Source organism: Mesoplodon mirus, assembly GCF_964341445.2.
Source record: "Mesoplodon mirus genome assembly, chromosome: 5".
Taxonomy (NCBI): Eukaryota; Metazoa; Chordata; class Mammalia; order Artiodactyla; family Ziphiidae; genus Mesoplodon; species Mesoplodon mirus.
In genome coordinates this window covers 23,456,146-23,484,094 of record NC_138980.1, presented here as the reverse complement: position 1 = coordinate 23,484,094, position 27,949 = coordinate 23,456,146, and the positions used below count along the sequence as shown (strand labels likewise).

At 37.5% G+C, this 27,949-nt stretch overlaps 1 protein-coding gene across 2 annotated transcripts; it reads left to right on the top strand.

Annotated features, from left to right (window-relative positions):
- Positions 1 to 9,266: 9,266 nt before the first annotated feature.
- LOC309803860 (dual specificity protein kinase CLK4-like) lies at positions 9,267 to 27,661 on the top strand (the record flags this gene model as incomplete). Of its 2 annotated transcripts, XM_082620702.1 has the most annotated exons (14): positions 9,271 to 9,427; positions 10,195 to 10,261; positions 14,263 to 14,349; positions 15,115 to 15,250; positions 16,301 to 16,391; positions 16,788 to 16,854; positions 19,808 to 19,924; positions 20,017 to 20,183; positions 20,390 to 20,484; positions 20,736 to 20,865; positions 23,641 to 23,723; positions 26,536 to 26,615; positions 27,338 to 27,428; positions 27,512 to 27,661. In XM_082620702.1, the coding sequence occupies 14 exons, from the start codon at positions 9,325 to 9,327 to the stop codon at positions 27,650 to 27,652; spliced, it is 1,455 nt and encodes a 484-aa protein (XP_082476828.1). In that variant the 3' UTR covers positions 27,653 to 27,661. The 2 variants fall into 2 exon arrangements, with proteins under 2 accessions (XP_082476827.1, XP_082476828.1); XM_082620701.1 differs by lacking the exon at positions 10,195 to 10,261 and having other exon boundaries at positions 9,267 to 9,427.
- Positions 27,662 to 27,949: the final 288 nt, after the last annotated feature.

Genomic DNA, 27,949 nt, shown 5'->3' with positions numbered 1-27,949 from the left:
TAGTGGACAAAAGAATGAAATAAGGGACTTCCCTGGCCGTCCAGTGGTTAAGACTTCCCCTTGCAATTCAGGGGATGCAAGTTCAATCCTTGGTTGGGGAGCTATGATCCCACATGCCTTGCAGCCAAAAAAAACAAAAACAGAAGCAGTATTGTAACAAATTCAATAGACTTAAAAAATAGTCCACATTAAAAAAACTTTAAAAAAAATGAAAATTTATGTACAGTTTAAATAGAACACAGATTATAACTGCATTAAATGTCTAAACAAATTCTACAAAACAAGGAACTGTTGAGATCCAAACCATCAAGGAAATATAATTAAAGAGATGTAATTTAGATATGTAGAGTTTGTTTCAGATAAATAATAAATTATTTTGTAGTAGAAGTATGTCCCATGTAATGTTTCTTTTATTTTAATATATGTAGTTGATTCTCGTTATTTGCAGGAATTAGGTTTTATAACGTTGCTGAAAACACTGAATTGGTGACTAGATACTCATCACTCCTAGGAGAAATAAGGTTGGGTTTCTGTGAGCCTCTGGTTCACAATACTTTCATCATCCAATCAGCCCATAATTTTTGAAATGTGGTTTTCTGTTTACAAATACCTCATCTAGGGCTTCCCTGGTGGCGCAGTGGTTGAGAGTCTGCCTGCCGATGCTGGGGACACGGGTTCATGCCCTGGTCCAGGAGGATCCCACATGCTGCGGAGTGGCTGGACCCGTGAGCCGTGGCCGCTGGGTCTGCGCGTCCGGAGCCTGTGCTCCTCAACGGGAGAGGCCACAACAGTGAGAGGCTGGCGTACCGCAAAAACAAACAAACAAACAAACAAACCTTACCAAATAAACCTTGTTGATTCATTAACATTCACCTCATGACCAAAAGCACTATTACTCATGTCTGAATGAAGCTTATCTAACATTCATATTTTCTCCATAAGGTGCATGATAACTTTCTTGCTTTTAGAAACACTACATAGCACTTCAGCACTACACTTAGGGGCCATTTTAAACAGGGAAGTCACCAAGAAAAAGCACAAAAATGTACTATTAAATAGACTGCGAAAAAGGCACTTCTTTTCAGTATGAGAACTGGAAAAGAAGGCAGAGCATTGCCTTGCTTGACTTCAGCTGGGAATGTACACATTGAGAAATTTTTTGCTGCTCTGCTCATGCCCATGAATAAGCATGAAGGCACTATGAGTATTGATTTGGGGGGTTACAGATAAATTTTAATGAGTAGCTGAATCCACCAATAATGAGGATTGGTTATATATAAGTATTAACTGGTATGGACCTATTTCCACAATACATTGAGAAGAAAAGTTACAACATGAAACTTAACTAAAACTTTAGAAGCATTCCCTTTACAAAGAGGAATAAGGCAAGGATGTCCCTTATTGTTGCTTCTAAGAGAGAAGGTGGTGAAACAGAATAAAGAACATAGCCCTTTGGGTCCAGGAAAAAACTCTCACTGGTGGTGAACTGGGATGAGGTTCAGATGGAGGTGAAACATCAGCTTATGCAATAGCTGGAGGCACTTGAATAGTATGGGGACAATTGCAGTTGTAAGAGTTATTGAGTTGTCTGCCTTTGGTCAGTTGTTTTAAAAGCTCTGAAAATGGAAACTGAGAAGATCAGGTCAGCCAGCTGTCAACTTAAGGCACACTATTGACTCAGCTGTCTCCTGTAGCCACAGGGAAGACTGTGTTGAAAATTAGACCCAGGGCAACAAAGCTACAAAGTAAACTGAGTGCATAGCCTAAATGGTCTCTAGGCTAAAGTTCAGAACTCTGAGAAGCACATCTCTAGTGTATTTAATATATTGTCTTTCCAATTCACTCTCTAACCTTTATTTAAATATATATGTATCCTCGAAAACATGTGGTGTAGTTGCAGTTTTTAAATATCTGCCTAAATGATATTGTTTTATAAATCACATTTTCTTCTTCATTCAGCATTAACTTTTTAGGTCTATTTATATTGCTATATGTCAATTTAGCATAAATTTAGCAAAATTGTTCATTGCTTTTAACTAATGTGTAGTATATATCCATTTTACTTATATCCATTCCCCTAGTTGAGTCCTAAGGAGATGAAGGCCAGTAAGAAATTATATGTGATAAGAAATGATTGGGACCTTCAGAATTGTGAATTCTGATACAAAATTTCAGTTCTTTTTGTTTCTGTGCTGTACCCACCCTCTGGTATTCTCAAAATTTTAAGCCTATTCCTCATAAAAGGTACCTAGTCTTTGGAGAATCAAGGAGAAGTCTGTGTCAATACTTGGTACAAAATGTTCTGAAGCAAAGACAGCAACTGCAGATGAGATGGTATAAGGGAATTGAGGGATAGAGCCAGGAATGGGAATTTAGAGTGAGAGGTGACAGGAAGCCACCAGAGAAGTTAACACCTCTATAGAAATCATCAGAATACTCTGAAGGATACTGTACTTCCTACAATTACATGAAATAGGAGCTTGATATTTATACATTAAAATAAAAGGTAACCCCAGAAGATTTGGAGACAAATATATATTACATGTTTTCATATGCTTATGTAAGATTCTACAATATTCATAGGAAATTTAGAACTTAGGAATTTACTTAGGCAAATATATTTTCCCTTCAGTGGTTTCACTGGATGGTTGATAGTTGAGACTATTGGTAGCAGGTGTTGAGAAACTAATTGATTAACCTAGTTCCAAAGCCCTTTCATTAGAGGTAGTGAAAATTGACGAGGAGATTGGAAAGATCAGCTTATCCTATTCCCAAAAGAACCTCTGAATTAAATCACTCCTGGCACCCCTCCACTCCCCACCTTTGATACACTGCAAAGTGCACTGTGTATCAGGGAATGTTTCTGGCACTGTTTGATGATTGGATCCTGCTTCATGGTGTGCTGTATGAATCTCCTCACAACCAGTCTCAGGAAATATTGGAGAAACCTGGGATGTTATCCATCTTAGGCAGCATGGGATGCACGGGAGACCCTTTGTGACTTGCTGTTGAACAGTGAATAAGGCACCCTGGGACCTTTGATGACCTTGATGTGCTGGAGATAAACTGAGTCATTGTTTCATCATGAGGAGCCCTTGATGATATATCACCTTGAAAAGTGCTTTTTTTAAGACGAACTCCTTTGATCTTGCTGAAAGATGAACTCAGCCTGGTTTCCCTAATGACTAAGTAAAGTAAGTTGCTTTGTACTTTGCTGTATGAGTTGAAGCAGCCAGTAGAACGGGTTAAACACAAGAGCTTTGGAGCAAGTAAGTCCTGAGATTGAATCTCGGTTCTGGTACTTGATAACTTGACTGCAAGCAAGTAACCAATGATCACTTTACAGTGTTGTTTAGATTATTAAATGAGATCATGTATACAAAGTAGTTAGCACATAATGAGTATTTAATTGATAGCTAAAAACACAAAAAAATCTAATTAAATACAGATTGGTAATTATCAGTAATAGCAACTTAGAAATTATAAACTCATAAAGGTTTATAGCTTTGTAAAGATTTCTCCATATAGCTGAAAATCTTCTGTTAAACGTAATTTACACAACAATTTAGACTTTTACTCTGGAACTCTGCTTTCAGAGATGACTGTTTCCTATATCTGAAGTTAAACTTGTAGAATGTCTCTGCTAGAATATATGATAAGAATATTCCTCTGGTTGCTCTTCAAAGCTAAGATTTTCTTTATATATGGTTTAACTTAAGGATTTCTTAGACATACTTGTTCTTGTGTTGAGACAAAGTTACCAGATTGGACAGATTTTCTGGTGTTAGTAGTAGATTCTGAGAAATTAGACAGACTTTTTTTTTTTTTTTTTTCTTTTTGCGGTATGCGGGCCTCTCACTGTTGTGGCCTCTCCCGTTGCGGAGCACAGGCTCCGGATGCGCAGGCCCAGCGGCCATGGCTCATGGGCCCAGCTGCTCCGCGGCATATGGGATCCTCCCAGACCGGGGCACGAACCCGTATCCCCTGCATCGGCAGGCGGACTCTCAACCACTGCGCCACCAGGGAGGCCCTAGACAGACTTTTTATTAAGTCCTCTGACACAAGGTATTCATTTTCCAGGTAACTGACTTAATAGAAAGGGTTAAGGTGCCAGGTAAGATTATTAAGCCAACTGGCCCAGGGATTCTGGGAGTAAATTTCAACCTTTGATTTAATCCAACTTAACCCAACTGAGCAAAACAACCAAAAGCAGCTTCCATAAACAACCTACAAATATGTACTGGGTTGTAGCCACTGAGATACCAAAGATAATATAAATCAGGTCCTTGTCTCCAGTCAAAGCACATAAGCCACAGAGAGTAAATAGGAGCACCATACATGTTGACCTCCTCCTGATCATGACACTTTCAAATATTAGACCTTAATATTTAAGTGGCAGACAAACTTGAAGATTCAAAATGACACTAAAATAAGATAGCAGCAACTACAAAGCAGACTCCACTACTGGGTAACATTGTTTTGTGATGTCTATAAATCCCTCTGTAGGGGGCCTTTCCACTTGGCTGTCTTTTAACTTTCTATTGTTGTTTGAGCAAAACTGTGCACTGTCCTGACCACATTCTCTTTTAGCCTCACAAGACAAAGATCCTTCATGTGCCAGGAAAAAAGGGGAACTTTTCTTTGCTGCCAGCTTAATTTATGCCTCTATATGCCTCAAGCTGAGTCCCACTTTACCTCGCAAGATGGCCCAGTCTACTCAGATAAACATTCCAACTGATAGATGTCCCTGAAATAGTAGGTGTAATCAATTGTAGAACCAATACATTTCACACTATGGGCAAAATTGGTCATCATATTTTGGTGGTTCCAGGCACACCAGTGTGCCTTGGCCAACTGATTAAGGACCTCATCTCTAACCAGAGTAGTCAAGAGCAGGGAGATGGGTGGGAACTCATGTAGTCAGAGATAGCATGTTAGAGATAGACCTCAAAGGATGGGTAAGATTTACAATTGTAGATGCATAAATGGTGGCTATTCCAGGTGAGGAGAATAACGTCTGTTTCATTCTACAGCATAAAGAATTTTCACTTCCAATTTTCCAAGTATCTTTTCAACTTCACTTCTTCACTTCTTAACATGGGGTACAATCTCCATAACAATTCAATTTATCCAAAGTACGTGGCACACATTTTCTACACTATTAGATCATGAAATGACAGGGCCCTCCTTTCACCTAACAAGGTACAAGGTACAAACCCACATGTTATTGGATTTATGCCTGCAAGAGTCCAACCGTGCCCTCCCAAATCTGATTTCTGACTTTCTCTTTTATCCATCGAATGTTTGTCAGAACACAAAATCCCCTTGACACTTTTCAGGACCAACCCTACCTGACTCCTTCCCAGCATTTGTCACTGTCAGCCTTTCCCTCATTTAAACCCTTTTCTCACTTACTCTGACACCAAACTCTTGGTTCTCCTCTCCTTCTGATCATTCCTTCTCAGGCTCTTTTCCTCTGTCCCTGAAGTGCTCCCCAGGGCTCAGATTTTGGCCCTCTTCTCTCTTCTCACTCTACACGCTCACAACGGGAAACTGTCTGGGGATCTTTAGAACTGCGAAATACCTTATTTGAGGTAAGCAAGCCCCTTAACGGGGCTCACTAGCTCTCAGACATTACTCTGCATTGGTTAACTAAAACTGACTCACAGGAATAAATAATGGGGAAAAATTTGTTAGGGAAACTTCCAGCTACCGAATCTGCCCAGGAGGCAGGGATCACAACAGGAAAAATTTTGTAAGGAGTCTCAACTGAAACTTATTTTTTTTGTTCTTATCAGGAACACAGGCCTTAAAAAGATAAGCACCTCTGAGCTTGTTTCCTAAGACATCTTATTTATCAGAATCCATTTTTAGACAGGACGTTCCAAGCGGGCTGGACTACACAATCGCGTTCACTGAGCTAACCCCAGCACCAGCCTGGGCCTAGCACCGAGACGGTTTGGGGTTTGTCTATTGCACGGTGGCTCTGCCTGACAGTTCAGCCATGCTGCGGCCCACTGGGGTGGGAGAGCAGGAAACGGAGCCAAGGTTGGCTCGGCTAAGAGGTGCTGCATTCAGCATAACTCCTCGAGTAGCAGCAGACACGTGCCACAGGCTTAAGTCGTCTCCTCCTGACTTCACCCAGGTTCTCCCGCAATGAAAACAATCTAAGGAGTCGCCTCAACCACTGCACATCTCAGGGCCGGGACTGCTCCGCCCACGCAGCAGCGTGGTGGAGGGCCGGGCGCGGCCCTGACGTCACACTGGGCCCCGCCCCTTAGGGGCGGGGCGGGAGCGCGGGAGCTCTGTTACGCAGGCGCCTTCGTCCTATATAAGTGGCGCTAGAGGCCGACGGTGGGGTTTTGGGGAGATGGTTTTGCTGTCATTTTGTAGGGTGTGTGTCGCAGCGACAGGGATTGAAGACGGCGGTTTGGTGACAGTTATTGGCCAAAGGGCCTTTTGCTTTTGAGGAGGTAAGGTTTCGGATAGGGTGTTCTGGGCTGGGCGGTTTCCCAGTGTTTTAGGTCTCGAAAGCCAGGTGTCAGAAAAACGACGGGATTCGGGGCCTCGGCGACCGGGGTTTCTTCGGGACACAGCTCTGCTCGTGGCATTTGAAACCTAAAGTTGCCCCGGTGTCATGGTAGATTTAAAATCCTAGGGCGGAAAGGCCTCGGCTCTGCCGCTGACTCGTCTCAGAGAGGCCAGGCCACTCATATCACGGCTCCTTAGGCCCGTGACCCGTCCCGCCGATCAGAGTGAGACCCTGCGAGAGCCTCCTGGGGCAAGTGTTGTCCTAGATCAAGGCTTACTCTGGGTCCCTGGTCTCGGCCGTTTGTAGCATTCTGGGATTTTCCGAGGTCAGACTTCTGCCTCTGAGTGCGCCAAAGGCCCTGGCCAGGTGCCCTGGCGGAGAGGCGAGGGGTGGGGACTGGGCGTCCGAGGAACTGCTCGTTTGCGAGTCCAGGTGGTGGAATTTAGCTCGTGCTTGTGAGAGGTAAATACGGAGAGGCTCATCCTTTGTGCGAACTGTTTTTTTCCTAAAGTGGAGCATAGTATTGTTGCATCAGATGTGCATTTCTGATACTTTTGGATCACCCTGTCCTTGATTACTTAAGTAACCATGAAACGCTTATACTATTCTTAGGAAACAGCGCTCCAAACTGACCACGTCAACCACCTGGTCTTATTTTAGAGCTATCTTTGTATGATTGTGCTCCATACATACACCCACAGGCTTCTTGTTATCCATTCCATACAGTCCTCTTGGAGCCATCTAATCATAACTTTAACCTACATAGATATTTTTATATAGATAACATCAAATTGTCGGGTAATATAGGGTGTTAAAGGGCAGTAGAGAATCAGGTTTCTACGATGGATATAAACATCTGATGTTTGTTGTATCTGATGTTTTTATTGAAGGATGTCCGATGATTCTAACATGTAGGATTCTTTGTTAATAAGAAATAGTGTGATAATTCTAGCTAGTTTTTCTCTTTTTTTGTATGCGAAGGAACCTAATCTGTATAACCTGGATCTGGGATTCTTCTCTTGGCCTCCTGAGAAAATATTTCTGAACAGTAGTGGTGGTGGGGGGGACGGCTTCCTATCAGCTGAATTAAATTTAAAGTAATGAACTTGGCTAGAGAAATAAAAACCTTTGGCTCTCCCAAGATGCTTATTTTAATATTTGCATATTGATAACTGTGGTTATTTAAGAATTCTGCCTTGGTGAGCTAGTTATGGCCTACTGATAGTAGAAGGAAAAAACCAAAACTGAAGCAGACACACGTGTTTTGCAAAAAATGCATTATAATAATCATAGTAATAAACCTCAGTCATCAGATGTTGTAATTTTGCTTGCTATGATTTAAGAATGCTTAACTAAACAATTTTAAAGAGTTCCTATGTGGTTAAAATATAATTTGGGTAATTGAAGGGTTAGAAGAATTCCACTAGAAATATAATTTTTTTGATGGCTTTTCTGATGGTCTTTTGGCTCAGGTTAATTTGTAATGTCATTTATTTCAGTTTCCCATATTCAAATGACTATGTAAATCAGAATGCTCACTTATCAATTTCCAGTGAGAACCCTGACTCGAGTTTTAGGATTTTTGTTGGACCTAAGAATCAACAAGAGAAGTGAGTTAAAAGATCTAAATATTTGGTGGCTTCGGTCCCTGATGGCATGATACCTACATTTTCTTAGGGAATACCTCCCAGGAGATGCCTCATTTTAAAGTCTTTTAATTCATTTGAAATCTTTTAAATTTTTTACTTGAATTTGTCTGCTTGTTACTGAGTCATTTGGGCTAACTGAAGGAGGTTAACTAAGTTGGTTTTGCTCCATTTTACCTGTTTTCAGCTCCTTGCTGAGTTGTGAACCTCACCCTCTTCAACAGTTTGGACATCACTGTTAAAAACTTAACTGCTTTGTGAAAGAATTAAGATGGGAAGAGGCAGATAGGGATGGCATTGTTAGAACACAGATCGTGATCCTGAATGCAACCTGTGAGGATGTAGATGGAGTCAAGGAATTGTCACAATTATCTGATTTCAGTGTGACCCTATTCATCCTTATAGGTTCATTTCTTTAGTCACCCCAGATCTATAACAAATATGTTTAATTTTAAGAATGGTTGCAGGATGATCTGAAAATAAACAGTCATCTCCTATATTCTATCCCTAAGTGTTTCTCTGACTTCAGTTATTTGTATCACAGTATTTCAACAAAGCTGCATGACACTTGTGATATTTGTTTTAAATTAGTTCACATTTAAAGTTAACATCAATAACTTAATAATTTGATTATATCAATAACTTAAGAGATTAGTAATAATTTGCCATAGAAAGAAGGTAATGATAAAAATAAAACCAAAAAAGTTATTAATTTCTAGCTAGATATTGTTGTCTACTGAAGGCTGTAAGCCTGAATCCTGACTCTTTTTTTAAAAATGGCAGTTAGCAAGTGTTAGTTGAAGATATGCACCAAGCTGAGAATTTATCCAGAAGAATGGAAAGAAAATGCATTCAGGTCTCACAGTGTTATCATTTAGTGCTAGGTGTGTATGCCACTTAGAATCATCTGACATACCAGTGGGACAGTGCCTCCATGCCTTGGGAACCATTACCTACGAAGATTTTAGAACCTGTAGGACCCCATGTGCTGGGGTTTTTCTATTGAATTAATAGTAATGTGAAATATTTTATTTACTAAATATAACCATCTGTAAATTCCACAACTCACTTTTCATTTCCATTAACAGATGAGTCATTCCAACAGAACTCACTGCCCTGACTGGGATAACAGAGAAAGCCTGGGACATGAAAGCTACAGTGGAAGGCACAAACGGAAAAGGAGATCCCACAGTAGTACACAAGAGAACAGACATTGTAAACCACATCACCAGCTTAAAGAATCTTATTGGTAAATTACGCTTGAACTAGTACCATTTTAACACTAATAGTTGTAATGACTTGTCATTAGCTTATATAACTTTCATCTGTCAGATTGTTTTATAAATCAGTCAACAAATACTCATTCAGAAAATATTTACTGAGTGCCTATTATATGCTAGCCACTGCTGTGAATAGAACAGAGTTCCTGCTCTCACATATCTGTGTCCATTTGGGAGCTGTAGGAGACAGTTGATGGAGTCCCAGCTGCCAGTAATATAGTTGTGGGAAATGAGACACACGACAGTTAAGTAAGTGATTAAAGGACCAGTGAGTGCCTTTAACTTGTATGTAGTAGGGAGAGCTGTACATTGGGGCACTTATTTAGGGTTCCACAAATGAGAGCTAATGAAGGGTGGGGAAGAGTTCATCCAGATGAGAAAAATAGCATGTGGTGTGTGAGAATGTTAAAGTGTGTTGGGGATTAGTTGCCTATACTGTATTCTACAGGTTATATTTGTAGATAAGGCCAGTGGATATGTTTGGGATTTTTAGAAGCTTGGCTGTTGTAAGAAGGGCCTCAATAAAAACTTCCAATGGCATGTGTCCTGTTCTGTTGTATTCTTACCCGTGTAAAATTTGGAGGTACTACGTTTATATAGAATTGAAGGAATTTTTCAAGTTCCTAAATGATTAAACAAAGCCTAGGTGAATAGAGTTTCTTTCATTCTGTCCTCCATTAATTTCCCTTTCTCATTTGTTTTTGTTGGTTCTATGTTTTCTCCTTGTTTTGTGCAGATGTTCCACTGGGACTGTTTGCCAGATTGCTTTCTAAATTAGCCAACTGGGGTTACTTTAAAAAACAGTATGCAATTTTTTTCCTTCTCCATGCCAAAACAGACTTGTTCTGTAGAACAGTGAGCTTGTTGTTAATCAGTGCAGACTAATCATTCTTCACACACTATCATATGGAGGGAAGAGGGAGAATCTATGCCAGGATTTCAATGACCTGAGCTAATTAATGTATTATACAAGAATATCTGTACCCTATATTAAGGTAACTACAAAATACTCTGTAAGGCTGAACATATAGTACTAACCATTCATGGATTTATTATGCATTGTATGTGTCGAAAGGAAGTGATATGAATGATGAACAGTTATTCATATTCATAATTAACCACAGAAAGATGATACTGAGTCAGTGCAATAACCACTAGGCCAATAGTTTCTTCTTTGATATTGGCACCAGAGATGTCTGGTGGTAATTGCTCTCCGTAATCTGGAGTAATCTAATAGTCATTTTCAAGATTCAAAACTTTATAAGAGTGTTTTTTTGTAAAATTATAGGAAAAAAACTGAAAAATACAGAAGCATATAAAGAAGGTACTCTTGGTAGGATGCTAGTCCCCCATTTGGATGTAAAGTTATTTCTTCTGAAAACTATCTTTGTATACAAATCTTTGCCTCTGAATATTTCCTGAAAATAAGTTCTAAGAAGGGACAGTTTCAAGTGAAAGGGTGTGAACTCTTATAAGGCTCTTGCTACATATTCACATATTTTTCCACATATTTTTCTAGAAAGTTTGTACCAAGTTACACTCCCTACGACATGCTGTCACCAGTCTTGTCTATTTTGAAATGCCAAGAATAGTGTTTTCTTTTCATTTGAATGTTTAAATTTCTGCTGAATTTGTCCTCTGTCATGTGCTTATTGAACACTTGAATATTTTTTTAATTGAAGTCTAGTTGATTGTGAACATTATGTTTGTATTCTTAGCCTATTTTTTCTATTAAAGCATATTTTTCTTATGAGTTATCAGCGCTTTTATTGTAGATCAATTATCTTACCGTTTTTCCTATATATTTCAGAGTGTCTTTTCTTTCTGATTTGTAAGTAGCCTGTGAATTGCTCCCTTCCTACAAGCTGAATCAATTAATTCTACACAGGAAGACTGATGTGGCTGTGAACACTGTGAATACATTTTATATCCTTAAATGTCTTGTTGTAACATAGAGTATCAAGCCTTAAACCAGTGATTCTCAAACTTTAGTGTGAATAGAATCACTTTGGAGGTATGTTTAAAATGCATAGTACCAGATTATTCAGTGAGTCTGACCTGGGGTCCAGGGATCTTCATTTTTAAAAATTCAGTATTTCGATATTGTTAATAAACAGACCACCCTTTGAGAAACACTGTTTTAAGCCCTTTAGCCTGGCATGCAAGATTTTGGATGATCTGTTCCCAGCTTATTTATTTGCCTATGTTCCCCTATGTGAAAATTGCTCTTGCTGAAATTGTCTACTTACTAGTTCCTAAGTAACATGTAGACAAACTCATCTCTAAACCATTCTGGCTAAAAGTACTCTATAAATGTAAGATGGTAATATGCCATTTTTCTTTCCTGGCACTTCTTCTACTTCCTACTTTATCCAAATCCTGATGTCCCTCTAAGATGCAACTCTTCCCTTCTTTTTCACGAAATCTTCCCTGACCATTTTAAGCATTATGAGTTTTTTCTCCTAAGCACTCATATCCAGGCTTTTGGCATTTCCTGCATGGTTGAGTTTTGTTTTATTTTTGTGTGAGTAATCTCAAATTGAACAGTTATTTGTTGGCAGGGATTTTGCCTCATATATTTTTTATCTTCCACAGGACCTGTGTGGAAATAAAAACGAATGCCCATAGCCTCATTAGTCTTGGCTGTTTTAAAGAACTACAGTGAAATATTCACTGGACATTCAGTGACTCTTTTTAGAAATTCAGTCAGTCTGTTCATCCTGTTCACTCTGTCCATATAGCCTTTATAATTCTGTAGACTTTGTTTATCTAATCTCTAAGGCTCGGTTGTTGTAGGCTGAAGAGGTCCTCATCTTTTTAGTTTATCCTCATAGTATTACTTCACTCCATGTTTGTTATTCTATAGATTATTTATGGATTATCAGCAGCTCTAATTTCATGCACTAGTCCAGCTAAGGATTATTAGTGTTAGAGTTTTCCGATACATTTTAGACTTTTATGGGAAGGATGCCTTACAGAATTAAACAGATGCCCTTTAGAGTATGGTAATTTCTAGTTTGACGTATTGTAGATCTCTCCCTTAACGGTTCCAAGCAACTGATCAGATCCCTGACTTAGACCCAGATTTAGACCCTAATATCCTGAGTTGTTTCTCCAATGGCTAGAACTTAAGGCTGACACTGGGGAAAGGGGGCTTCTGCATCTCCCCAGCCTGGATTTGATGCCAGCCCTGTTGAGTAGCAGTTTTAGAGATGCTTCTCCTTTATTTTTGCATAAACCAGCCTCCTGAGCAAAAAGAATGACAACATATTCTGGGAAAAAGAACGAGGTTAGTGAGGGCAGTCTAGTTAACATCTGTCACTCCATTGCTTGTCAGGATTATTTTAGCTGGTGTGTCTGACTGGGCAGGTGTCCCCTCTCTCCCTCAGTGCTCCACGTGCATCCCTCTTGAAGCTTCACACTGTTGAAAAGGATACTCATCCCAGGTAGAGAGGGGGACGGGAAACTGGGTCAGTTGGCTCTGTCTTTTTCTTTCCATCAAATCAAGGCTGCTTAACTGGAATCCATTGACTTCCTGAGGTCCATGATCTCTGAAATTCCTTGCCAAGATTTGTTTACGCATTTGTGCGTTTCTTAGGGGAGAGGGCCCATACCTCTCAATTAGATTTTCAAAGGGATGTGTAGATTCAGCAGTCAAGCACTATGGGGCTTACCTGGTGGTGCAGTGGTTGACAGTCCGCCTGCTGATGCAGGGGACACAGGTTCGTGTCCCGGTCCGGGAGGATCCCACATGCCACGGAGCGGCTAGGCCCATGAGCCATGGATGCTGGGCCTGCGCATCTGGAGCCTGTGCTCCACAACGGGAGAGGCCACAACAGTGAGAGGCCTGCGTACCGCAAAAACAATAAAAAAATCAAAAAAGAAGGTAAGCACTATGGCGCCAGATGATGCTGTTTTCCCTGAATTCTTGTTTATTTCACAAGCAGGAGTGACAGGAAATTCAAAATACAAAGGGAAGTAGGTGGTTGGGAAATCCTAAGCAAGCAATTATAAGAACCTTTTCTCATTTGAGGGGCATATATTTTGGATATTTTTGGCACATGAAGCAGCGTTCAAAAACTGTGTTGACTATTTCTCAGAAAGATACAGGAAGCTCGAAATAGAGGAGAGGAGATGGAATAGGTGGTGTGTATAATAATACTGGCACATACAATAGGATTTAGAATGTGCTCTACAACCATGGCAAATCGTTTTCCTTCAAGGGATCTCAGTGTAGTCATCTGTAAAATGAAAGGCCTGAAATATATTTAAGATTCCTTTTAGCTCTAATACACCCTTCGTGCAAGAACTCTGTGTGCCAGAGATACCTAACTTACATTAAGAAGGAAAGGAATCCTGTTTTGCCTGCCTCATGTTGTGTGTGGCTCTGCAAAAAGGAAGAGAGCTTAGTTACAGATGCATATATCATAAGATTGATGAATTTCAGAAGAGCAGTTTTGTGAATTTTTGGTCTTAACTTTCACCAGAAGGTAAAGGGACACTTAATCAAGTAAACACTGAATATGTTGAATGATTTGACCCAAGGTTTGTTCCTTCATAGCAGTATATATTAATAGAGATATATGTACCCATTTGCTTGTTGGTTAAAGTAAAATTATTTAAGTTTTGTGAGTTAAGTATAAGTTCTAATTCATCAATTTGTATTTTTTTCTTTTATTGAGTTAGCTGTTGAAACCAGGAATTCTTGAGAGAATGTTTTATTTTAACCACGTTAAAATGTGGTTAAACGTTAAAGCGTTCTAGAATGAAGAGAGTAATTTTAAATCCTTTAATGTGTTTGCAGTCATTATTTAGAAGCAAGGTTCTTGAATGAGAGATATTATCAGGACCGGAGATACATGGCTGAATACAGAAATGACTACTGCAAAAGATATGTTCTTAACATTGCTGAATACAGAAATGACTACTGCAAAAGATATGTTCTTAACATTGCTGAATACAGAAATGACTACTGCAAAAGATATGTTCCTAACATTGATGAATACAGAAATGACTACTGCAAAATATATGTTCCTAACATTGATGAATACAGAAATGACTACTGCAAAATATATGTTCCTAACATTGATGAATACAGAAATGACTACTGCAAAAGATACGTTCCTAACATTGATGAATACAGAAATGACTACTGCAAAAGATACGTTCCTAACATTGATGAATACAGAAATGACTACTGCAAAATATATGTTCCTAACATTGATGAATACAGAAATGACTACTGCAAAATATATGTTCCTAACATTGATGAATACAGAAATGACTACTGCAAAATATACGTTCCTAACATTGATGAATACAGAAATGACTACTGCAAAAGATACGTTCCTAACATTGATGAATACAGAAATGACTACTGCAAAAGATACGTTCCTAACATTGATGAATACAGAAATGACTACTGCAAAAGATACGTTCCTAACATTGATGAATACAGAAATGACTACTGCAAAAGATACGTTCCTAACATTGATGAATACAGAAATGACTACTGCAAAATATATGTTCCTAACATTGATGAATACAGAAATGACTACTGCAAAATATATGTTCCTAACATTGATGAATACAGAAATGACTACTGCAAAATATATGTTCCTAACATTGATGAATACAGAAATGATTACTGCAAAAGGTGTCTTCCTAGACGTTATCACAGAGACGTTGAAAGCAGTTATCGAATCCACTGCAGTAAATCTTCAGTCCGAAGCTGGAGAAGCAGTCCTAAAAGGAAGCGTAATAGACAATGTTCAAGTAATCAGTCACGTTCGGTATGATTGATTTTGTTTTTATTTTGGGTGGATACTTATTTGTGTGTAAAAGCTCTTACTGAGCCAATAAGTTTGAAAAAGTTTATAATACTATATGAATATAATTGTGTTTATATTACTTGAATCCTTAAAGGAAACTTCCAAATTCTTACAACTAATCTGCATTTATTAGTTAGTCCTCATTTGCCCACATTTACTCATTTTCTGCAGACCAGATCATGAGGTTCTTGATTTTAATGTTAAAAATATTTTTATCTTTTATAACATAATCATACGAAAAGATGAAGCACCCATCTTTTCTTTCATCTTAAACATTTTTTACTTTAAAAGAAACCCCTTTCCCAGTACTTGGAGACAAATGTAGAAAGTTGCACTGGTGGATACTTACCCTGTGTATAGCACAATCTGCAATTAGTTCCATTGGAGTTCTGAAAGTGGGTGCTGAAGGGGAAATTATTGTCCAGAAAGCCTGCCTTTTTTTTTACACTCATGAATCTTCACTTGTTTGCAGTAAACTATGAATTATTATTTTCCTCCCCAAGTTTTCTTCAGTAGAACTATCATTGATTAGATCAAACATTGACATTAGCCTTTATTTTCCCCTTTTATTTTAATAAGTATGTTTAAAAATATTGGTAAGTATCAATTTGAGCTAATCTTGACGTTTTAAAACATTTTCCTGACAAACTAGACATCTCAACTCACAGCATAGGCTATTTTATAACGAGATTAATAGATCATGACATTGCATTCTTTAAATTTCAGACTTCAATTAAGTCAGTATTTTAGAGACAATTGTGTTGTTTTTTCTATTGCCACTTTAAGTAACTTATCTGAAAATCTTGCCATGTTTTTCTTCTGTAACATAAACTGTGTCCTGTGAATCTCTGGGGACTGAATTTGAACTTGCTCCTGCCAACTCTTCGTGGCCTGGTTCTTATCGGAATGCCTGAATATCTCCCCGCTGAATGAATTGCGTATTCTGCCCTGAATTCACTCTGCTATATTGATTGGCTGGACGATCTTGGTGCTGCCCACTTGCCGTTCCAGAAGAGCCACCAAAGGAAAAGATCCAGGAGTATAGAAGATGATGAAGAGGGTCACCTTATCTGTCAAAGTGGAGCCGTTCTAAAAGCAAGATGTATAGAATATTTTTCAACACTTTTTAAACTTTGCAGACAGAATAATCTTTTTAAGAATAGTTTGTCAGCGGGGGGCTAAAGAACTCTTCATTGCTTTTTTGTTTTGTTTTTTGTGGGTTTGTTTGTTGTTCTTTTGTATTTCTTCTTTTCTATAGAGTTTAAATATTTCTACTCTAAAGTTCCAAAATAATCAGTGGAATTTGAGATTAGAGCAAGAAAGATAGCTATCTACATTATTTTTGTAGCATCTGAAAATAAAATAATTTGAGGGCTGGAACCTTAATTATGCTTTAATAGAGAGCATTTGAAAAAATTCCACACTTAAGCATTCATTATTTGAATAACTGATAATTTGTACTCAGGTACTTACACTTCTTTCTCCCCCCTCACTTTAGATGAAATCGTGAACACTTTGGGAGAAGGGACCTTTGGCAGAGTTGTAGAGTGCATTGATCATGGCATGTAAGTTTGTTGTTTTTCTTTTTTGAACATTCTGATATTTTTGGTGGAGAAGGATCCATAATTTAGATGAAATGGAATTTAAGTGGTAGCTATGTGTTTTCCTGGGAGGTATAAGTATTCAGAAGTTCTTGAACTGTGTACGATTTATTTACCATAAGTATGGATTTTGACCAAGAATGCTGAAAATGTTTATCAGATGGAGTTCATGGAAATTAATGTCAGTGTTCAAGTGAAGACTTTCCCAGAACTTAGGTCCTTAGCTTTCTATAAGAGATTTGGAGTGCTTTACCCTACTTTTGAATTGCAGAGACAATAAATTAGCATGTCTAATCTTCTTGGTTCAAAAACTTTTATTTCCAAAGGATAATATTTGCACGTTAGGGTTAGCTTCTCAAACTATAAATAAATTATATTACTTGAAGCCTACAGAATAAAGTCCAGATTCTTTAATGAGTTATACTAAACTTTTTGTTCTTTGACCCTCTCTGCTTCATTTTCATGTTTTCCTCTAGGATCTCTATTCTGCGGTTGCAAATTTTTTTGTAAGTGAACGTCTTACAACAGTTTAGTGGAAACTGCACATTTCTAAATTGACATCTATACTTTTCATCATAAAATAGTTGAGGATGTAATTTCCAGCTTATTGTAAATGGTGATTTTTTTTAAAAAAAACATATCTCTCTTTCTAAATATGTTTGGGGGAATCTAAATACAACAGCTTGATACCTCCTGTCATCCATGAACAAACTTTTCTTGAATACTTAGAAATGCTTTATCTTGAACTTAACTTTTACTTCACTTTTCATAAAGAATATTATCCTAAGTGTCTTTTATTATCACCCTTTCCTCTCTATGACAAAAATGTGAACATAAAGTAAAATTTTAAGATATTTTGAAATACTTTGACTTAGGAAAGTTGCTAAGAATTCCCATCTATTCTTCACCCAGATTCCACAAATGTTAACATTTTACAGTGTTTAATCATTCTCTATATTTACATGTTATATGTATTTTCAAGTTTTGCCAGCTTATCTACAACCTGATTCACATTTCACTAGTTGTCCCATTGAGGTCTTTTAAAAATTTCTTGAGGTTCCAAGACTTGAGTATTTGAGATATTCCAATGAAGAGTATTCAATTGATCAAGTACAAATCTGTTACAAATTTTGATACTTATTAGACCTAAAACATACAATGTAATTGTAAATATATCTTTTATCGAGATGGTTGGGGCCTTTAAAAAAATGAGTTCATGTGTCCATAGATAAATCTTACTGTTTTAACATTAAGTTTCCATTTTTCTTTTTTTTTAATTGACAAGTAATATGAAAGCTTATAAGTTTAAGGTGTATAACGTTGGTTTGAACATTTATATACTGCAATATGATTACTATAGTAGCATTAGCTAACACCATTATCCATTTTTCATTTTTATAGCTATTAGCACTGTTCATTTTTATAGCTTATTAGCAGTTAGAAAACTTGTCCATATGATGAAATAGATGAGACTAGAAGAAGTTTTGTCACAGCAGTTTTATAGTAATTCTTTTAAGTCTTGAGATATATGCTATACATCATAGGGAGATAAATCATTAAAAATTTAGTTTGATGATTATATATCAGCCCACAACTTCATTGGGACCTTGTCAAAAGAAATGAGTTCGGAATAGGTTTGCTATTCAGCCACTAGAAAAATTTTTGCCTCAAAGAATTTTTTTTTCTTTTTTATAAACAGCCTGGGGCACAAACCTTGCCATATTAATTTCACGTGCATGGGGTTCTCTTTTGTAATGTGGGAAGGCCATAGTGAAAAATGCAGGGTTGACTGCTGGCTTGTATTCAAGAAGATCAGGTTTAGAAAAGAGGACAGAAGGAAGCTGAAGATTTGGAAATCCTTTTCCTCAAAATCATTTACGGCTTTTTTTTTTTTTTTTGGCCGCACCACATGGCTTGCGGGATCTCAGCTCCTCGACCAGGGATTGAACCTGGGCCCACGGCAGTGAAAGCTCATGTCTTAAGCCACTGGACCACCAGGGAATTCCCTCTGTACTTTTTAGGAAGTACTACAGATGCCCCGGTCTAAAACACGCTGCCCTACATTGTTGCTATTTATACCTCTTCGCATCCGTGAATGCACTAAACATTTTTTTGGCTTGATGACTTATTGCTGGTGTCTCCTTTGCCAGAATTATCTAACAAACTGATAGTTGTCTTTCTTCTCTGAAGAAGTCTGAGCTCCCCTAACTCTGATGGTTAGGTTCTTTCTTCTCTCTATACCTTATCCCAGGCACTTCTAACCTAATGATAAGTTGTTCAAGTGTCTGTCTTTTCCATTAGACTGTGAGGTACATGGGACAAGCTCTTTTTAACAGTGATTCCAATGCAACATCTGGCACATTCGGTCTAGCCTGGCGAATGAGTGAATGTTTTCAGCAGTAGTATCTTCAAGGTTTATATTTTTATCCTGTTTTAAAAAAAAAACTACTTATAAAATCTAGGTCAATTTAAACTTTTGGAAACAAACATTAACGTTCTTAAGTATTAAGAGAAATCATCACTCTGTATAATGTATATTTTGTCAAAATGTTTTGAAAAAATGTTTATAGATCTGCTATAATATACCCTGAAAGATTATTTTAGGAAAATAGCATAGAGTGATTGGTACTTAACAAGATGATGCTTTAGAGCAGGGGTCCCCAACCCCTGGGCCGTGGACTGGTAGGAACTGGGCCTAACAGCAGGAGGTGAGCAGTGGGCGAGCGAGTGAAACTTCATCTGCTGCTCACCATAGCTTGCATTACCACCTGAACCATCACACCCTCCCCTCAACCATGGAAAACTTGTCTTCCATGAAACCGGTCCCTGGTGCCAAAAAGGTTGGGGACAGCTGCTTTAGAGGATACATGTCTTCAACGCCCTTCTGTACATTTACCATTTTCATTTTGTTTTTAAGGGGTGGCATACATGTAGCAGTGAAAATCACAAAAAATGTGGGACCATATCGTGAAGCAGCTCATTCAGAAATCAAAGTATTGGAGCATTTAAATAGTACTGATCCCAATAATGTCTTGTAAGTAAGAAACTTGGAACTGTGATCCATTATGTTACATGAAATAATCAGAATTCTGTGAACTGAATTATTTGTATTCGGATCTGTTTCAGCCGATGTGTCCAGATGCTAGAATGGTTTGATCATCATGGTCATATTTGTATTGTGTTCGAACTCCTGGGACTTAGTACCTATGATTTCATGAAAGAAAATAGCTTTCTGCCATTTCAAATTGACCATATCAGGCAAATGGCATATCAGATCTGTCAGTCAGTAAATTGTAAGTATACTTGTTAAATTTTTAAATACCAGTCAATTAAAGGTTTTATTGGACAAGCAACATATCAAACCATTGTCACTAAAAATGCACGTTGCAAGTAAAGATGAAACCACTTTTGATCCCTACCTCTACTACTAATTCTCCTTTCCCCCGGTACAGATTAAATTTGTAAGTGAAACTAATAATGTCTTTTTGTTCTTTTGTAGTTTTGCATCATAATAAATTAACCCATACAGATCTGAAGCCTGAAAATATTTTATTTGTGGAGTCTGACTATGTAGTCAAGTATAATTCAAAAATGGTAAGTTAACACTTGTTTTAATTTTGGTAGTTGTCTTTAAAATGAATTTAGCTTGGTGATCCTTGGATGAGGAATTTTACCTTTGAGGCTTATTATATCCTGACGTTTAACCCCAAAAGGGTAATCCTTTGCCTTTCTCATGGGGTTATTTTGAAAATCAAAAAGAGAATTCATGTGCAAGCCTTTTGGATAGTGCTATAAAATATTTCATATCTTTATTGATCTTTGTGTTTACTTAACTGTATCTCTAGAAACGTGATGAACGCACACTGAAAAACACAGATATCAAAATTGTTGACTTAGGAAGTGCAACATACGATGATGAACATCATAGCACTGTGGTATCTACACGGCATTACAGAGCTCCAGAGGTCATTTTGGGTTAGTAGATACCAGACTTCCTGATATTTTAATTGAAAAAGAGATTTTTTGTTCTCTATAGCTTTTATTGGGGGGCAGGTAGTTGGGGGATAGCTGTAATTTTCTTAGCAGTGTACAGAAAATGTTTTCTGTTTTCATAAAAGCTGTCTGGACATTGCTATAAATAATTTTCCTGAGTGGGAAAAATGTGATATCATCTGTAAAGATATTCCAGGTGGTGGTTCTTTTTGAACAAGTCAGTCTTACAAGATCATAAGAGAACAAGCTGTATTGGCTAAGTCCATGACAGCAGTGTGATTTTGAAGCGATGTGGGCACCTCTTTTCGTCTCATCACAAAGCATGGTGCTGGTGAAAATGCTAAAGATTTGGCTGGCAGACGTCTAGATGTAGGGTGGACGGAGGTTAAGAGGAGAAGAAAGAGGGGCTAGTCTAAGAGGAGAGCTTCTTTGATCATCTTTGACATGGGAAAGCATGGAAAGGAAAATTAGTTAAGGTGCAGGGTTTTTCAATATTAATAAAAGGGAACTCAGTGAGGGAGAGCACATCTTAGGCCTCAAAATTTAAAAGTTCGAGACCGAGTCATGTTGATAGAGCAAGGAAGTCAGGGATGGATTTGGGGGCTTGGAGACAGTGGGAAAAATTCAGATCAGGTGATATTGGGAGATAGTTAAATGGTATAAGCATATTACTTTGCCAAAAGTAAGTTTCAACCGAGGTTGGATAGTAAAACATCTTTGTGGAATCAGTCTTTTCCACTTTTTACCTTTTGTCGAAGAGGACTGGGTAGTTGAGAATATGAGTGTGAAAGCAAACTAATGATGTTTACCTAGAGTAAAGAATTAGTAAAAGGGACAGGAAATTAAGAATAGTTTGTAGTGCTGGCTAGTAGAACTTTCCATGATGATAGAAATGTTGTATATCTGCACTATCCAACATGGTAGCCATTAGTAGCCACACGTAGACTACTGTGTACTTTCAGTATAGCCAGTGTGACTGAGGAACTGAATTTTAAATTAATTAAACTTTTAGATTTAAATAACCACATGTGGCTAGTGGCTACCACATAGGATAGCACAGGTTTGGAGCTCATCTTTGAGATTGATGTTACTAGGATTTCTGCTTAGTATGGTCTGAAAGGAGCTGCTATGTTGCAGTAGTTTAGAAAATGTATTCATGGTTGAGGACTGAAGCCTGCAATGAAGGTAAAAGAAAAGAGTGTGGGAGGAGATTGTGGACAGATAGGTATTTTCAGAGCTTAAAAAGAGATAACTTGCTGTGTTTTATCAATTTTAAGAAGAAGATTTTTCTCCACATTTTAACATGTGAGGAAACATAAGACAAAACAGCATTTTTTCTTGGTTATTGGTTCATAAAACAGTGGTGTATCTTACAGTTAGTTAATGGCCTCCTCCTAGATTGCGTAAGATACAGTGATTCTTAGTAATAATACAGTCCCATGTGTGGCCAGGCTGGGGATAGTTGATATAAATCTGAAATTGGGGTTATTGGTGTTTAGGGAAAGAAATGAACAGATGGGAAGATTAGAAGGGTTCTTTGTGTGTTTGTGAAGTGTTACTCCTGAGGATTAAGGCAGAATTAGGTTGAAGAGGAAGATGTTGTCAGGTGCCACCACTGAGGAGGGCAGTTGGTCTCATGTCTTGGGTGTTGGTAGTAAACAGAAGTTGGTCAAAGTGAATGATGTGAAATTCCAAAGAGTATGAGAGCTGAGCCATAAGAGAATGAGGTAGTTTACAGTCACTTGGGAGAAAGCTGGACTGGGAGACAGGAGTGGCTGGAAAAGAAAACTTTCATCTTAGATCCAAGCTCTATCATTTGCAGATTTTGTATGTGTTACTGTAAGTAGAAACCATGCTCCATTATCCTTTTGTTCAAGTGATAAGTACGATGAGGGTTAACAAAAATGGCTAAATCATAGTCAAGTTCCTTGAATATATTGTTTCTTCCTTTGTCTTTAAATTCAGTAATGTTACTGAAAGTAATTGAAATGTCTTTTAAAGTAGGTTTTATTTGTACATTATTTTTTTATTAAAAACATAATCTTTAAAAGGTTAAAACATCTGTATGGTTTAGGTTTACTCTTTTCCTTTCTACATAGATAGAGACTTAAGGCTAGGTGTTTTTTTCTTTTCTGAATAATGTTACTATTGAGAATTCTGAAGGAGAAAATATATGATCATGTCTAGACAACCTGAAAGTACATATATAGATACCTCTCTATGTGAACTTTAAATATCTGTATAATTCTGCTTATGGGTGACACTGCTTATAATATCCATTATAATTCTTACATAATTTATGTGACAGTACTATTTCTTTTAATGGAAGAAATAAACTCAGATATCAAGCTGATGGTAAGTGATAAGGGGTTAGTAACTACACTCTGAGGATAATTATTGACCTATGTTTGCACTAATAAAATGTAAAATTTCATAGAACAACCGTTAAGTGGGTATAACAGTGCTCCTCATTGCACAAGCAATTCAGAGACTATGGACTATTTGCTAACCCCTCTTACTTTCCATAAAATGCCTCCTCCCCCAGGTTAAAATACTGTAAGTTGATACAAGGATATGGAGGACTCTGAAAGCATACTGAATCATGTTTGGTATAAAACTAAAAATGTAAACCCTGAATTTACTATCATATTCTCCTAAATGGGCTATATAAAGAGAGCACCCACATAGGAAAAGATATTGTGTATTGGCAATTAAAAATTGTTGCCTAATAAAATGTTTGGTTTTGTTTTTAAATAGCTTTAGGTTGGTCTCAGCCATGTGATGTTTGGAGCATAGGTTGCATTCTTATTGAATATTACCTTGGTTTCACAGTCTTTCAGGTATGTATTTAGTAAATGTTACTTACTGATTCATAATGAGCTTTAACGTTAAAGGCATGTTAAAGTTTTGGTTTCCATATTGGAAAGTTGCCATAGTGTCATTATTCTTAAGATGTAAACTTCCATGTGCAAAATAGTCATCCTTCTCTAAAACCACAGTTGAATGAACTACTCTCAGTGAATGGTCATAATTCATTCTGCATGTGGAGCTTTTAAACACATGGTTCATATTGACTTCATATGATCCATTTTATTGTGATGCTCCTTCATAAATTTACATTAGTGTTACTATGGTCAGTTTTAATTCAGCGCTGGTTATGTTGCACTTTTATTAAAAGAATTCAGAAACAGTAAGTTGTATTAAGCATGTATGACACCCTAGGCACATTTCTAAGCACTGTGTGTATAAAAATGAAAAGACAGCATCTCTCTCCTCAAGGAAGACATACACAGGATAGACATGGGAAAACCTACAGTACAATATGATACTTGCTATAATGGAACAATGTAGAAGGGAACCCAGAAAAGGTGAACGGTTAAGTTTCCTTCGAGAAGGCATCACTGAGGAATAGGGAGTTTAATCCAAGCTATAAGGAAGAGTAAGAGTTTGTCAGAAAACTAGAGTGTGTGATGACCATATCAGGAAGAAATGGTATTCATAAATGCAAGAGGCATAAAGGAAGCTACTCTAGTTGAGGAAGGATGAATAGTGCTGCCGGAGTGTCTTGGATAAATAGGAAAATGGTGTCAGTAGGCAAGTACTGATTCATAGTGGACTTGTTTGCCATAGAAAGGTATTTGTTTTATCCTAGGAGTCAGTGGTTTCCAAATGTAGACCGGTCTAAAATGAAAATGATTTTGTAGGGTTGCCGTTCTGGCTTTCATTTAGAAATTATCTCTCCTGTTTTTTTTGGTATTAAAATGTTCTTTCTATGCAATGATAATAGTTATTGGCTTACTTGGCAGAACAAAAAGGAGAAAATGTTATTTAGGTCTCTACTTGTTTTTCTCATAATTTTGCTTATGTCGGAAAACTAAAAGTCTTGAAAGCTTCAAGTGGTGTAAGCATTGGAGAACTTTAAGAAGGTTGTGATTTAATCAAGGTGTGTTGTTGGATGGGGTGAGGGTGGTTAGGAAGTTCCTGGCTAATACTGTCAAGGTTGCTTTGAGGTTATGGCAATGCAGGATGAGGAGGGAGGAAGCTGTGATGAATTATAAGTCACTTAGGTGGCTGTTGCAGAATATATGTGTTCGCCGCTCTGGGGCACCTCACCAAACTTCTGTCTACTCCGTAGAGATCTGTTAAAAGTACTCTGAGTTTGTAGACAAGTTTGATATCTAGAACATAGCTGTCGGACATTTCTAGGGGGTGGTGTCTGGTTTTGTGGTAGTAAGCTATAGGGTCAAGGAAAAAGTTGAGCACAGTGCATGCTTTCTTCATTCTGACACATATAAAATCCTTCAGATGGTTTTATGATTGTAAATCATTCTGAGACCTTAAGCGTCGATTATTAACTTTGGTTTGAGATGTGGTTTATATTTTAATTGCACCCTCCAAAATAGTCTTCAACTAAGGAACTTTTTGAAGATAATGGAGCTTGTATTATTTATTCCTGTCATGACTTAAGAACATTTTGAAAGCAGTGTGCTAGGCACAGTAGTTAATGGATTTAAAATGCATTGCACATAGACTCTGCTCTTCAGAGCAAGGATTGGCAAACTATATCCTATCTGATGCCTGCTTTAAAAAATGAAAAAGAATATGTGGTGGAGACCATCTGTGACCATCCAAGCCTAAAATATTTACTATCTGGTCCTTTATAGAAGAAGCTTTCCAGCCTCTGCTTAGGAGTGTACCATTTAGTTTAACAATTTATTCGACTTTAGCCAAAGCTCTGTTACTGTGTAATTTAAGAATATGAGTTTTGACTTGGGTTCACAGCTCAGGTTTCCTCATTGATGAGCTATATGAGCTTGAGCTAGTATCTTAACCTCTTTGAAAGTTATGTTCCCACATTCCTAGCTCAAGGTTGTTGTAAGAATTATTGGGACTGTATTTTTATTGTCTAGGATTAGTGTTACAAAGTTGCTATCCATTGGGTAATGGAGGTTAGTTAAGCAACCGATAAAATGAGTAGCCAGGTTATTGGTAATCTTCCCAGTCATCCCTCAGTTAAACAGTGCAAGTAATACAAATAAGGAAAACTGTTCTGTTTTACATTAAACAAATTATTCGAACATTGTAAATCAACTGTACTTCAGTAAAATATACTTAAAAAGTTGTTCCTCAATCAGCTCTACAAACCTTACCAATTCATTTCAGAAATCAGACAATCAGTGTAGCTCATTCAGTTTTATTCCATCTTTGAAGTAGAGTGTAATATAAATTGTATAGCTGTCTAATCTAGTCCTTTTATGGAAACACTATTTTCTTTTTTTTTTCTTAACATTTATTTATTTACTTTTTTTGGGGGGTTGCATTGGGTCTTCATTCCAGCACGTGGGCTTCTCTCTTGCTGCGGTACGTGGGTTTTCTCTCTCCACTTGTAGTGTGCGGGTTCCAGAGTGTGTGGGCTCTGTAGTTTGTGGCTCGCGGGCTCTCTTGTTGTGGTGGGCAGGCTTAGTTGCCCCGCAGCGTGTGGGATCTTAGTTCCCCGACCAGGGAGCAAACCCACGTCCCCCGCATTGGAAGGTGTATTCTCTACCACTGGACCACCAGGGAAGTCCCGGACACACTGTTTTCTTGTGTTATCCTTTTATGTGCGTGTAGGGAAATGGAAAGTGCTAAGTTTCTTTTTCCTATTTTTTTTAGACTAATGATAATAAAGAACACCTGGCAATGATGGAACGTATATTAGGACCCATACCAACACACATGATTCAGAAAACAAGGTATGCTTTTTAAGATTAAAGTCCTTATTGGGTACATGCAGTGGCCTATATTCAAACTATAGAAAACCCATCTTTGTTGTTATTGCTTATTCCAAAGACTGTAGATTTTGAATTCTTTTTCATGAAGTCAAGTTTTTGAAAAGTAATGCAATATTTACTTTGTGATCCAGTAAATAAAGTGGTGTTTTTATACTCAGGTTAACCTTTGCATAAATGTTTTCCTAGGTTGATTTAAAAATAATACATAGAGTAGTAAAAAGAGCTTGATTTTGGAGTCCTATCTAAATTTGAATTCCAGACTGTTGCAAACCACATGTACGTCTTTGGACAAGAATACTATAAGTGGTTTCAAAACATAGCTTCACCGCAGAAGTCATCCAGGGAATTGTTAACGATTTCTAGCCCCATTCCAGATCTAGTGAAATCAGAATTTACAGGAATGGATCTAGGAACCTCTGTTTTTGAAGCTGGCATTGTTTCACATATGGTACAACTTAGGTGGGATACTAAAACTTCAGAGGGTACAAGATTAGGAAAAATACCATATAAGGTATCCAATATAATTATTGCTGAGATTTTTAGAAATTGTATGTTTATGTATATATAGAGAGATGTCTATGGTTCCATCTTTTCCCCCAATCCCCTGTTTGGGGCAGGGTAAGAATGTGGGTTTGGGGTTTCTTTTTTTCTTAAAATTTAATCCAGACTTCTCTTTCCTATAGGAAACAGATGTATTTTCATCATAATCAGCTAGATTGGGAGGAACGTAGTTCTGCTGGTAGATATGTTACGGGACACTGCAAACCATTAAAGGTAAAACAAAAAAAAAAACAAAAAAAAACCTGTTTTAACTATTTTTTATTGTCTTTCTTAAACAAAGTCATTTTTCCCCTCAGGAATTTATGCTCTGTCATGATGAAGAACATGAGAAACTGTTTGACCTGATTCAAAGAATGTTAGAATATGATCCAGTGAAAAGAATTACCTTGGATGAAGCATTGCAGCATCCTTTCTTTGACTTATTAAAAAAGAAATAAAATGGAAATCAGTGGCCTTACTATACTTCTCTAGAAGAGATGATTTAAGACTGTGTCAGTCAACTCTAAACATTCTAATATTTTTATAAACCTTAAATTATTTTGTACAGTTAAGTGTAAATGCTGTATGTTTTGTATCAATCGCATAATTATCTTGTTAAGCAAATATGGTCTTGATAATGAATGAAATATAAAAGCTAAAATTAATTTTCCTTTTTTGAGATTAATTACCATTTTTAAAGACCTTTGGAATATCCTTTGTGTCCAGTGATTGATCTTGCCTTTTTGTACATGGAG